General features: G+C 39.9%; 1 protein-coding gene across 4 annotated transcripts in view; it reads right to left on the reverse strand.

Moving 5' to 3' along the window:
* TRAPPC9 (trafficking protein particle complex subunit 9) overlaps positions 1-13,996 on the reverse strand; it is a 543,073-nt gene that overhangs the window by 460,752 nt on the left and 68,325 nt on the right. For all 4 annotated transcript variants that reach the window (XM_074577903.1, XM_074577902.1, XM_074577899.1 and 1 more), the window contains 2 exons: positions 6,663-6,789; positions 4,908-5,040 (listed from right to left, as the gene is read on the reverse strand). In XM_074577903.1, the coding sequence (XP_074434004.1) occupies positions 4,908-5,040; positions 6,663-6,789 (260 nt within the window). The remainder of the gene's footprint in view (positions 1-4,907; positions 5,041-6,662; positions 6,790-13,996) is intronic.

The following is a 13,996-nucleotide window of genomic DNA, read 5'->3' on the forward strand; positions in this document are numbered from 1 at the left end:
AAAAACAGTGAATTCTTGGCTTTATACGTAAATCGTGTTTCTTCTTTGCCTGCAAACATGGCCGTGAGCAAAACAGTATTGCACAATTATTTCACTATATTAGAAAGTACTCATCAAGAAAGCAACCTATAATGCCTGGCACACAGCTTCAAAAATTTCTGGTTCTTGTGGAAGTGACTGATATTTTTCAATATGAGAAGCCTTCCCCAATTTTATTTATTTGGCATTTTCTTCCCTCAATTTTCTTACTTCATCAGCTTTTCCATTAGGATTGTTTTACTCAGTCGTGTAATAATTTTATATAATCTATACGATACATATAAAATTGTGCACAAATATATATACAAATACACATAACAATGAACATATATACTAACAAAGTCTTTCTCAACCCACAGCGGGCTTCATGAGTGCACCCTCAGTAAGTTTGCAGATGACACCAAATAGGGCGGGAGTGCTGATCGGCTTCAGGGTAGAAAGGCTCTACAGAGGGATCTGGACAGGCTGGATCGATGGGCCAAGGCCAATGGCCTGAGGTTCAACAAGGCCAAGTGCCGGGTCCTGCACTTGGGGCACAACAACCCCATGGACGCTACGGGCTTGGGGCAGAGTGGCTGGAGAGCTGCCTGGTGGAAAGAGACCTGGGGGTGTTGGTCGACAGCCGGCTGAATATGAGCCAGCAGTATGCCCAGGGGGCCAAGAAGGCCAACAGCATCCTGGCCTGTGGCAGGAACAGTGTGGCCAGCAGGACTAGGGCAGTGATCGTCCCCCTGTACTTGGCCCTGGTGAGGCCCCACCTTGAATACTGTGTTCAGTTTTGGGCCCCTCGCTACAAGAAAAGACACTGAGGTGCTGGAGCGGGTCCAGAGAAGGGCAACGAAGCTGGTGAGGGGTCTGGAGAACAAGTCTTGTGAGGAGCGACTGAGGGAGCTGGGGGCGTTCAGCCTGGAGAAAAGGAGGCTGAGGGGAGACCTTCTCGCTCTCTACGACTACCTGAAAGGAGGGTGTAGAGAGGTGGGGGTCGGTCTCTTCTCCCAAGTAAGAAGTGATAGGACAAGAGGAAATGATTTAGATTGGATAATTATAAAAATTTCTTCACTAGAAGGGCTGTCAAGCATTGGAACAGGCTGCCCAGGGAAGTGGTTGAGTCACCACCCCTGGAGGTGTTTCAGAGACATGTCGATGTGGGTCTGAGGGACGTGATTTAGTGGTGGACTTGGCAGTGTTAGGTTAACAGTTGAACTCAATGATCCTAAGGGTCTTTTCTAACCCAGATGATTCTCTGATTCTATTGCAGCTTCTGCTAAAATTGAGTTTATTAAATTGACCTTCTATAACACAGATCAATTTAAAAAGTATTTTACAGTTCTAAAAAGAGCTTGTGATATGCCTAGAAAGGCCTGGAATTATTCTTGCCAATATGACTATCACCCCAAAATTACTATTAGATTAACTTTAAAAGAAATTATAAACAGCTATATATCTTTGACCTTTCAAAGAGACCTCTTCCTACATACCAACAATATCACCTACAAAGAAGCAAGGAAATAAATACAGTATCAAGATGATCTCAAATACTTCAAAAATAAATAAATTTGGTGAAAAAATAAGACAAGTCATCTCAGCTCCAGCAGAAGGTTCCAAAGACAAGCAGCTATAAAAACTAGTGTGCTTTGTCAGGAAAAGACTCTCTCTCAAGAATACAGCCCAACATCACCCGTTGGTAAGGTGGGTATCAACACAAATGTAAACGTAAAGCAAATCAGCAAGATGCAAAGATAGAAATCGGATTGAGATTTTATTCTGCTGTCTGTAAATGAAGTATGTTTTCTCTTTCATTTCTTTGCCATGTCTTTTAAAAGTACATCGTCCTCCAGAGAACCCAAAGGATAAAACACTTGACAGGAGTCACGTGAGGCAATTTGCTGGTATCGAAGAGGCTGGGAGAAGTAGTGATGGTAAACAGAGACCTCGCTGGCACGCTGCAAGGTAGCCAGGAGCGCATCGGAACTCCCAGGATGTCACATGAACTGAGACTGACTACTGAAACTAAAGTGTCTGAAGAAACTAAAAGTACACTTAACAGCACTGAAAAAGCAAACAGACACCAATATACAAAGAAAATCATGTTAATGTTCCACATTAGCAGATGAACATATATCCAAAAAGAGCAGATATTATGCTCATTTAAGAATATTTGCAATTCCCTTTGTATTTCAAACCCATCATGTTCTTTAATATATTCATAACCTTAGCTAGCCAATATTAATTTTGAGTACAGCAGAACCCCACAGACTCCCTATCTAGCAGAATTTTTATAGGGAATTTACCAACATGTAACTCAACTGCAGCATTTTATTATTTTGCTGTCTTCATCAGGATATTACTTTTATAGCTTTGTAACACAATGCCATCAAAACAGCCCATTCCAGATTAGAAAAGTAGAATTCAGTACAGAAAAACCAGAACAAAACCAGTTCCTTTGCTTTACTAAGTAAACCCTGCTGAAGAACACAACTAGAAAAAAAAATATGTATATATACACGTATATATGTCTTTGCAACATACAACACTGATGATCATCCTACTAAGGATCATAAATGGAGCTGAGATGCTCCAATCAATAGAACAATCCCTGTGGTACTTGAGCTATCAAGGCAGTAAGTAACAAAAAGGCTGTTTCCTGATCCATAGCTAGAAGGAATATTAAAAAAACCTACAAACCAAACAAAAAAATGGAAAACTGAAACTCTGTACTTTTACAGCTATTTGCAAAACATAGATGGATGGCAAGACTCTGACATATAATGATCAACATGCAGCTTAGTAGGTGAATGCTCCTACCTTGAAAAGTTCCAAGAATTGAACTGAATCAGTGTCTTACCAGCTCTCTCTAAAATCATGCAATTAGTCAGCTACAGTCTTCATGGAAAAAAAAGTTCAAAAAAAAAAAAGCCACAAAAACCCCACACTCCTACTGTGTCTTTTTTGGTGAGCATATAAGGAAGTTATTTTAGTTGATTCTTCCTGTACCTCTTAAACATATTGTTTCTGGAGTATGGTATCAAGTTTGGGCCCGTCCTGAACAATGGAAATATTGATATATTCGTTCAAATCCAGAAGAGAATTATGAAAATTATTAGGAGGCTAGAGCATCTGACCTAGGACAGGTTCAAAGAGCTGGGTTGGTTCAGTTTTGAAAAAAGAAGAGGGGGTGATTTTTGCTATTGTGTAGTCAGACATTGGAACTGATTTACCACAGAGGTGATGGAAACACCGCCCGTGAAGGTAATTAAAATTTAACTAGATCATGCCCCGGGCAACCTGATCTACCATTCAAGTCATACCACTTTTCAAAGCTGGCCCTGCTTTGAGCAAGATGCACAGCATCCTCATAGGGAAGCTTAGGTTGACACGGTCTCCCACAGCATCCTCATAGGGAAGCTTAGGAAGTGTGGGTTAGATGAATGGACAGTGGGGTGGATAGAAAACTGGTTGAAAGATAGAGCTCAGAGGGTTGTGATTAGGGGCACAGAGTCTAGTTGGAGACCAGTGACGAGTGGTGTTCCCCAGGGGTCAGTACTGGGTCCAGTCCTCTTCAACATATTCATCAATGACCTGGATGAGGGGATAGAGTGCGCCCTCAGCAAGTTTGCTGATGACACCAAGCTGGGTGGGGTGGCTGACACACCGGAAGGCTGTGCCACCATACAGAGAGACCTGGACAGGTTGGAGATCTGGGCAGAGAGAAACCTTATGAAGTTCAACAAGGGCAAGTGTAGGGTGCTGCACCTGGGAAGGAACAACCCCATGCACCAGTACAGGTTGGGTGCTGACCTGCTGGAGAGCAGCTCTGTGGAAAGAGACCTGGGAGTCCTGGTGGACAACAGGATGACCATGAGTCAGCAATGTGCCCTTGTGGCCAAGAAGGCCAATGGCATCCTGGGGTGCATCAAGAAGAGCGTGGCCAGCAGGTCGAGGGAGGTCATCCTCCCCCTCTACTCTGCCTTGGTGAGGCCGCACCTGGAGTACTGTGTCCAGTTCTGGGCTCCCCGGTTCAAGAGGGACAGGGAACTGCTGGAAAGGGTGCAGCAGAGGGCTACAAAGATGATTGGGGGACTGGAACACCTCTCTTATGAGGAAAGGCTGAGGGATTTGGGTCTCTTCAGTCTGGAAAAGAGACGGCTGAGGGGTGACCTTATCAATGCTTATAAATACTTAAAGGGTGGATGTCAGGAGGATGGGGCCAGGCTCTTTTCAGTGGTGCCCGGGGACAGGACAAGAGGCAATGGGCACAAACTTGAACATAGGAAGTTCCACCTAAACATGAGGAGGAACTTCTTTACCCTGAGGGTGACAGAGCACTGGAACAGGCTGCCCAGAGAGGTGGTGGAGTCTCCAACTCTGGAGACATTCAAAACCCGCCTGGACATGTTCCTGTGTAACCTGCTCTAGGTGACCCTGCTCTGGCAGGGGGGTTGGACTAGATGATCTCCAGAGGTCCCTTCCAACCCTATGATTCTATGATTCTAAGAGCCTGGATCACGTGACCTCCAGAGGCACCTTTCCAACCTATGCTATTCCACGGGTTACCTCTTTACATCAAAGAATTTATGAATATTTAGCCTTTAAAGGATTCATTCTTTTAAAATATGACTTCAATAACAAATAACCATCACACTCCCTTGGTTAAGTAAACGTCAAAATATTGTCTATGAAATTCCGAGGTTTCAAGCAGTAAAACAAAAAACTTAAGATTTATATTCCAAAGTAAATAGCAAAGACATACTTTATGTCTTATTTTACTAAAGCACTGATTATATACTCAGATGAAGGAGTTTTTATTCAGCATGTGACTAACGCTTAAATACAACCAAATAAAATCATCATTTAATTCAGTTTCTCACCTTGGAAGGGAGGTGCTGATCTGCAGCCTCGGCAAAGCGGGAATGACTTCAACAGTACAGCCATTGGTCTTCACTCCTGGCAGATTGTCCAGAAGGCAATCACTGAAGACTCCAAAAACTGAAGTATGGTAGCCTGATTTTTAGAAGGAAACATCCGTATGTTGTGAACTTTTCTGTTCTGAAAAGTCTAAAAGCACTAAGTTTACTAATCAGATCTTGCCAATATTTCTGCTCCGCAAACCATCACGTTCTCTGCAGGGGAATCGTCTCAGGACACAAAATATGTAAAGGGTTTTCAAACCCCCTAAATAACAACATTTATAACTACATGACAACATACAAACAAGAGATACGTACGTCTTTGTATCTGTGATGTGTAAAATTTAAAAAATAATGAGTCTACCGAAGTTTCTACCGCGCATTATGTTAAGTTCTGCAGAATCCTTCACCAGATCAACGTCACAACTCATAGGATAGAGACCACCATTTTATACATCACCTCATCCGCTGGTGCACATAAAACTTGTTACCCTTCAACATGTGTTAACGGCTCCCTATTTCCTCCAAAGAAAACGTTTATAGGAAAAGAGTCTCAACTGTATCCAGAAGCTACGGATAAAAGAATCCTAAAGGAAATTAATTCGGAAAATACTAAGAGTATAAATGCATATACTCAGACATAAAAGACCAGAGCTTATCCTCTGAAAGTTCAATTTATTGGGAAAGTACCTCTACATGGATTCCTTACGAGGCAATATGTACAAACTATAGCTGAAGGAAAATTTGATACATTGACACACAAACAGCCGCCAAGTACAGAAATCAACTCCTCTACTTGCAATACATTTTTAGTATGTGAAACTAAAAGCAGACAACTACAGCACAAATGTTCTGAACGCTTTGATGCTCTTCGGTATTTACTGAAATAGTCCTTGGTAAAAAAAAAAAAAAAAATCAAATGAAGAATCATTTTATGAGCAGACAGAAAAGCACTTAAGAAAAACTCAGTGAGAACAGAGTTTCTTCAAGTTCAAAGCCATTTTCTTTTGGTGTTTAGCTTTAATAAAGTGGGTTTTTTTTCCTGTAACTCTGTATTCCAGGAACAGGGACCTAAAATTGTGTGTTGGTAAGATGATTCAGTCCTATTACGTGTTGAATCTATCATCTTCATATATACCTCCTTTTCTAGGAGACTGATCTGCTCGTCTTCTACAAAAGCTCTTTAATTCTCTTTACTTACCACCAACTCAATTTTATTTAGGCTTATTAATGAAATGATATCTCAACTGAAACAGACTACACATATTAGGTAAATTGTTTCTACAGAAGCGATCTGCAAAAATTTCTGTAATCTTACATGAACACGATTAATTAAGAAAAAATGAACTGCATGATTATCTTCTGCATTCTCACGAAAAAGTTCAAGTAATCCTTCCACAGAAGCTTTCCAAATGAAGGCGTTCATAAAGGGGAGTTTGAGTTCATTATCCTTTTCCTTTCATACATGAGATACTGTAAATATGTGTTCTGCTGTTGCAACCAAGTGATGTATCAGACTGTGGTTTTAATGAAGTCTAGTACAGAAATCGGCTTGCTTAGGTTTGTTTTTTTCTTTTATGTACTGAGCAGAATTCAGAGTGGCAAATACACAAAGGACATCAATTTAAACTGAGTCATATAAATGTATGTAATCCACGGAGATGTAAAACACACGGTGGTTTTGCTAGGAAGGGAATGACTGAAGACATCCCTTACCGTTGACAGTGATCTGTCCAGTGGTTTGAGGAACACCAACAAGAGTTACCGGATAGAGACCAGACTCGGCAGGTAGAGAAAGGGCCGCAGGAAGAGATTCGAATTCTACTCCTGTTGTCAAGAGACCCTGAAAAAGTCGTATTACATAGATAAATCCATTTATGATATACACTTACATTTCTATGATATATACGTATATTTTAATCCCTTGCATTACATCACCCAGACTTTTATGATTTATTCCAATTTGCTCATAGCAGTTACTTTGGTTTTTAAGTCCCAATGACTGAAGCACGCATCTAGAATTATGGCAAGATTTGTATTCAACAGCGAGAGGTGTTCCAGGATCTGAGGTGGGAATTCTGTACGAAAAACTAATAAAAATTTATACCCAAGCAGAGTAAAAAGAACGAGTGATATAATCTGCATGGTGGTGTTTTGTACCTATGTTTAATTGTACCTGGGACCTTACTTATTTATTTGCTTATATTTTGGACAGTGGAAATCAAACATCAATAGCGGCTCTTGCTTAGCTTTAATTAAAGTTCCTGGCCAGAAAGTATTTATCTATGGGGAGAAAAAAATGTTAGTATTTACAGATAATAGAGCAAGTCTAGTTTTACTATCCAACCTAAACATCTCAGCAAGCTGGAACAAGGCATTCAGTTTGCTAAATCCATCCTCTATCGAGCCTGGATGCCTGCAGCTAGACTGTAGGATTTACTCCCTCAGTGTGTGTCAGAGAAATCTCTTAGCATCCTGAATTTTAAACACGGGACAAAATAAGAAATGAAGAAAAAAAAATTATTTAACAAACTTTTAAAGATGGCGTTACTGTCCTTAGTAGACTGGGGTTTTTTTAAGCTCAGTTAATGAATTTAAGTTGCTTGAATGCAGAATGTACTGTTATAAGTAAGAAATCTACTGCTGTAAAGCACGTAAGTCTAAGTTACCAACTGCTTTTCTATACATGTAGATTTTCATTTTTTAATAAGGATGCCACCCAAATATCTCCATCAATTAATGCAGTAAGTACAACCAGATCAAACCTCAACTCCATGAGGATGCTTCACAGGAACTCAAAACTCTACGAAAGAGGGAGACACTATTTTTGTAGAGACAGATGAAAAATCTCATGGTTTGAGCCACAGAAAACCCCCAAGAGACTGAAGACTGAACAAGGAGTTTAAGAAGCAGCAACACTACCTGCACAGTGCCAGAATACCAGCATTGCTTTCCTTCGAAAACATCGACCATTGCCCCGGTTTTAATTCAATTGGGTTTTGAATGGCGCACCTCTAATGCTCACGACAGCTGTAAAAGGCAGACTAGCCCTTTTCCGTTTCTAATTCTCAATTAGAAATTAGGAAAATTGATACTCGTATAACAAATACTTAAAGAAACGTAAATGGCACCACCGGAATTACCCAGCCAATGACTGAAACTTGACCTGTCATGTACGTTAAGTTTTAATGGTCTGATTTGCATTGAGACTAACCACCAGCGAGTCTTCTTTAAGCAATTCCTAGACATTAACCAAAATCAACCCAGCAGCAGTCAAAAACTGAACTAAATCAAAAGCCATTATCAGAATTTCGTCCCTCCTCAGAAGGCGGTGTGCCTTCTGGTAAGTTAACAACTAAAGAAATGCTTTGCACCTAAGATTTTTAACAGCAAAATCCTAAACTCACCAGAAACTTAAGAACGCAAAACTGAACAGGTCTGTCAGGTTCTTGATTTCTCTTCTACTGAACATGTGAAGTCATCAAGATTGTAACACACCCAAAAGCTAAAAAAATCCTTCATTCCAGCAATTACTTCTTTGTAGACTGGACATTGTTGAGACAACGCCGTATTCAATCAAAGCTGTTCTTGCTTTGTGGAAAGGTGCCTTAGAGAACTCCATCCTTCTCTAATACGGCGCAAAATTCAATTTCATTGTTTCACTTGGGTTATAAGAAAATACTGTGTCAAACCCTCATTTCTACTGAATTTTAGTTTTCCCCCAGTTTCACATGGGGACTTCAGCTGTCAGAAACAATTCATAAAGAAGCAAGCAAAAACTAATTCTGTCTTCCTATACATTCACCACGCAGGGTATCAGAGCACCGATGCTTTTTGATTCCCACTTCAAAAACGCGAGCTTGGTCACTGCTTTGCAAATGGGTCCCTTCCTGTAGCTGGGAGCTTAAACCAGGCCTTGTTTGCACCTCTTAGTGAAATACTGCTTGCCGCATTTCAGAATAAGGAAATCAAAAGAATTATTGCAATAATTAGCAAATACAAACTAATTTTAGATATGATGCAACATAATTGTTTTTGCATGTGACTGAACATGGATCCTTACAGCAGGATCACCACACAGAAACGGGGTGAACATTCACACTTTAAGACTGACGAAGCCTCAGTCTTCATCATAATCATTCTGCTTTTTTGCTTTGGCTGAAGCAAATCGTAGAACATAAACAAAAGGTAAGCCCATAAACACTCCAAAACTCACTTTTAAAGCAGGTACAGAAGGCTTTGTGAGATTATTTCAGTCCCCAAGGCACTGTACTATCACTCGGCCAAATATTCACGTATCTTTGAATTATTCAGGATTGACCTCCGCTAAATACTTTCACCCAAGAACTTAAAGTCCTAAAAAAATCAATGACAAAAAAAAAAAAACAAGCCTCTGGTGTCTTGTTTAGTACCAACTGTAGCAAATGTAGATAAACTGAACTGACAGGGACTCCTAAATATTATCTAACCCATCTCCTTACTCTGAAGCAGTGCCAACTCCACATTAATCATTCCCAGCACATTTATCTAGGGAGTTTTGGAATTTCCTTCAGCAGTTGTCTCTAAGAGGGGATTAGGTGACTCAATGCAGTGGTTTCTCCTCATACTACACTGAACTTCCCTTGTAACAATTAACACGCATCATTATTTTTCGATTCCCAGCTAACCCCCCAATTTAGCCACTGTATCAAGTGCCCGTAAACACATACAAAACACTAAGAAATTACAATGCCACTGCAAAACCACAGTCAGGTGACTTTTCTGAAATATGGGAAGCTGCTCATTAAAACCTGGTCCTAATTAGTCAGGAGTTTTCATCTATGACACCAATGAGTTCTCTCATTGCAGGGAATTGAGGCCTGGAATGGACCAGAGCCAAATAACCCCACATTAAATAAAGATCACAACCATAGGGGGAATAAAAACAGGGAAATGAACAGAGAAAAATTAAATAAGTCATTGGTAATATTTCTAAAGGCTAATGGTCAAGGCTTAGGAAAAGCAATGATCACAACCCAGCTGTCAGAGAAAGCATCTTCCTCGCAGAAGGATTTAAACTGAGAATGTTAAGAGCAGACAAAATCCAGGCAAAAAAAAAAAATCAAGATAAATAGAGACAGTAATAGATAAAAAGGCATGTGAATGCATCTGGAGTACAATCGCCCAAAATATGCACGTGCTTATGGACAAGAAGGGAGAGTTACTATTAAAAGAAATTGCTAATATTAAAATTATTTAATAACGGTACAGAAAAAAAAAAATTGCTATATCCAGTGTATGTTATTTCTTAACCCCTGAAATTAGATGAAAACGACAACCTTGGAACATGTTGATGACGGACACAGCATGTTGATCACCGGTAACTGCTAAAGCAAAATAAGTCCTCAGCACAAGGTATTTTTCTTATAATGCATTAGGAATGCATTCTCAGTCTACTACTTAGCCAAAAAAAACAAAACAAAACAAAAAAAACCATGAAAATGAAGAGATTTTCTAGAGAACAAACGCGATGCAAATGCCAAAACACCAGCATTAAGCATACGCTATGCCTGGACTAGAAATTAAAGCACCTCAAGCGCATTATCACACAAAGGAGAATACAGCATTCGTTCCTCCCATTATGAGAGTTTTACTATTCAGTAAAACTTCAAGTTTTTAAAAGTAAAAGCTCATCAAAATGGAAAAAAAACAGACAATATAAACCTTAGCTAGACTTCAGAGTTCCAGACATGAACTGAAATCAAGATCCTTTCCCTTAAAACTTAACCCACACGAGTAAGTTTTAAAATACAATGACATATCTAGAATGTCTGAAAGACATTTTTAAGGTTGCTCCTTGCTGGATAGCAGAATTCAGCAATATTTGCCCAACATTGCCCTCTGGTGCCTAAAAATTTTTTCGATTGACAGCGACAATCAAATCAAGACTGACGTACTGTCATATCCTTTACCTAAACATATCAGAAACAACAACAACAAAAAAAAAAGGAAATAAATGACAGATTTCTTTTTCCTTGAGTCTTATACCTTCTTTCAAGTAATATTATTTAGTAAAAATTGCTCTTTCTGACCTTACGGAACAAGTTTACCTGTATACAAGGTTTTCTTCCAGGGTATATATGAATCACATAAAAAACCACCCCGATTTTACATTTCCTTGTATTCTTATAAAACTATTTAAGTTGCCTTAGGGTGAACATATGCATGCTATTATGACAGCATGCCTTTCAATCACTTCAAACCTCCATTTAGTTTTAGAGCAACAAAGCTACTTGTACGTCAATGGTACCTTTTGGGGATGCTGTTAAAACAACACGCGCGTGTAACCGCTTTTTTTAGGCTTTACTTACCAGTCCTGAAATACAATCATTCTTTTTTTTAAAGTAACACTGCCATCAAAGTTAGTTTTTGTGCTGAACATACTTTACACAATGTTGTCAAACACTTTACATAAAAACTGCCAAGTATTTATTTCAAAGGAAATTTTCCCTACTATTTCTAATATGATTATTTTAGGCAGGCCTAGAAAACACCAAACATGACCATTTTTATCCTGCTCCCCCCTCGCCTTTTTTGTGTACATTCTTGCCCAATGTACTTTCAATTAAATGTGATCTACCGGTAAGTAAACGTTCTTTCAAGCTGGCAGGAACAGCGTAAAGATGTGAACTCACTGAAGAGCAGTTCATGGAAACAATTCAAACGATCATAAGCTGAGTTGTGGGACTGATTATACATAAAGATTTATCAAAATTTTAGATGGTATTTTGAAACCTCAATAGACAGCTCTTGGCTAATAACACGGCTTTGAAGTTTACGAAAAAAATGTAACAGTAATTCTTATACCGTCATTAATCAAAGTATTATACTTAATTGTCTTCAAATATCTGCTTGCTCCAAAAAGAACTACAGAACAAAGACTTTCTTTTTGATTAATGAACTTTTAAATTACATATTTATTACTATATTTTACATACAGTAAAAAATTACATTACCCTCATGTTTGGGGGTAGTATTTTTTACTGTCTCCGTATTCATTTATTACAGTTTACACTGCTCTGTATATATTGTAGCCTTCTTAGAAGCACGGCTATATTTTCTACAATAAGTGCCGAAAATAAATGCTTTCACTCAATCAATACTGCTCAAAATTTTTCAGCTTTTTTTTTTTCTTGCCTTTAATACGAGACGTGAGAAACAAAGAGAAAAAAGTAGTTAAAACCTTAGAAGACAATACACTTTGCAGTGCATCTTCACCTGCATTTTATTTTAATAGTAGATCTCACTAGACTGTACCATGATTCACTGCTTTAAATATTTGTCCCAAAATACAAAATAAATCTGTCAGAGATTTCCCAGAATTTTGGGGGGTGTTTTGAAGGCCTGAAATCTGAAAGTCATTTTTTCCTGGACAGAAAAAAGGCTTAGTGACTGCAGAAGAGACAGAGGCTCCGAGGGCTGGAGCCCCTCTGCTGTGAGGACAGGCTGAGAGAGTTGGGGTTGTTCAGCCTGGAGAAGAGAAGGCTCTGGGGAGACCTTACAGCCCCTTCCAGTACCTAAAGGGGCTACAGGAGAGATGGGGAGGGACTCTTTGTCAGGGAGTGGAGCAATGGGATGAGGGTAACAGGTTTAAATTGAAAGAGGGGAGATTTAGGTTAGATATCAGGAAGAAATTCTTTATTCTGAGGGTGGTGAGGCACTGGCCCAGGTTGCCCAGAGAAGCTGTGGCTGCCCCATCCCTGGAGGTGTCCAAGGCCAGGCTGGATGGGGCTTGGAGCAGCCTGGTCTGGTGGGAGGCGTCCCTGCCCATGGCAGGGGGTGGAACGAGACGATCTCTAAGGTCCTTCCAAGCCAAACCACTCTGTGATTCTGTGCTTCCCACGGCTGAACAAGTCTATACAGAAATGAATATTCCCAGGTAAAAAAGTGGAATACACAGTTATTACAGCTGAACACCACATCTCCTGTTAACTTGGGCTCCACCACTAGCAAAAACGTTCTGTCCAATCCACTGCAGGCAGTTAGGCTCATTTTTGTCTCCCCCTCTCACTCTGTTGATTTAAGGTACCTGCTAAGTTTTATTAAAGCGCTTCCTCTGATCACCCCTATGATCTCTCCTGCTTCGCTTTATTTTTATTGACCAAAATACACAGTTGTTGGACCTGATCACCTCCATACTCCATGATTCAACTTCTTCATTTTCATTTTACAAGCGCTATTGCACCTTTCACTGGATCAACCTTCTAACTATATGGACAAAAGAAAAACATGAAAGAGAAAAATACAGAACAGTAATACAGAAATGGGACACGCATGAAGAACAGATATTTAAATAGGGTCCTAAATCATGAATATGCATGACAGGGAATATACAGCAAGAACAACAAAGATGGGCAAAGAGCTTTGAGAACAATAAAATAAAACAACAAAAAAAAAATCAACTTTTCAGACAGGCTTATCATCTGATCAAAGTCTTGTCTCCACAGCCTCATGTCAAGTCTAAAAATTCAACTTCTTTTACTTAAGCATACCTCAATTAAACTACACATACTTAGCACGAATACTTCAAATAATGAAAAAAGCTAGAGAAGCCTTTCCATGGGGAATCATCCTCCTTAACAACTCCTGCTCAACACAAAGTTGTTGTTTACCATCACAACTTCCAGCCATAACAAACATAACATATTAGGAAAAGCATCACAAGAAAAGTCTGGATCGATGCTTCCAGCATTCATTTAACACGAAACGAGTAAGCTAACAGAACACCAAATCATAAACTGAAAGATGAGGGAAAGGGAAAAATTAGAAAAAAAGGAATAAGGCTATAGACGCGCCTCACGAGGTTCAACAAGGCCAAGCGCAGGGTCCTGCACCTGGGTCAGGGCAACGCCTGATAGCAATACAGGCTGGGGATGAAGGGATGGAGAGCAGCCCTGAGGAGAAGGACTTGGGGGTGTCGGTGGAGGAGAAGCTCAACATGAGCCAGCAACGTTCACCCGCAGCCCAGAGAGCCCCCCACATCCTGGGCTGCATGAAGAGAAGTGTGGCCA

The sequence above is a fragment of the Larus michahellis genome, chromosome 2 (assembly GCF_964199755.1).
Source record: "Larus michahellis chromosome 2, bLarMic1.1, whole genome shotgun sequence".
In the NCBI taxonomy this organism is placed as follows: Eukaryota; Metazoa; Chordata; class Aves; order Charadriiformes; family Laridae; genus Larus; species Larus michahellis.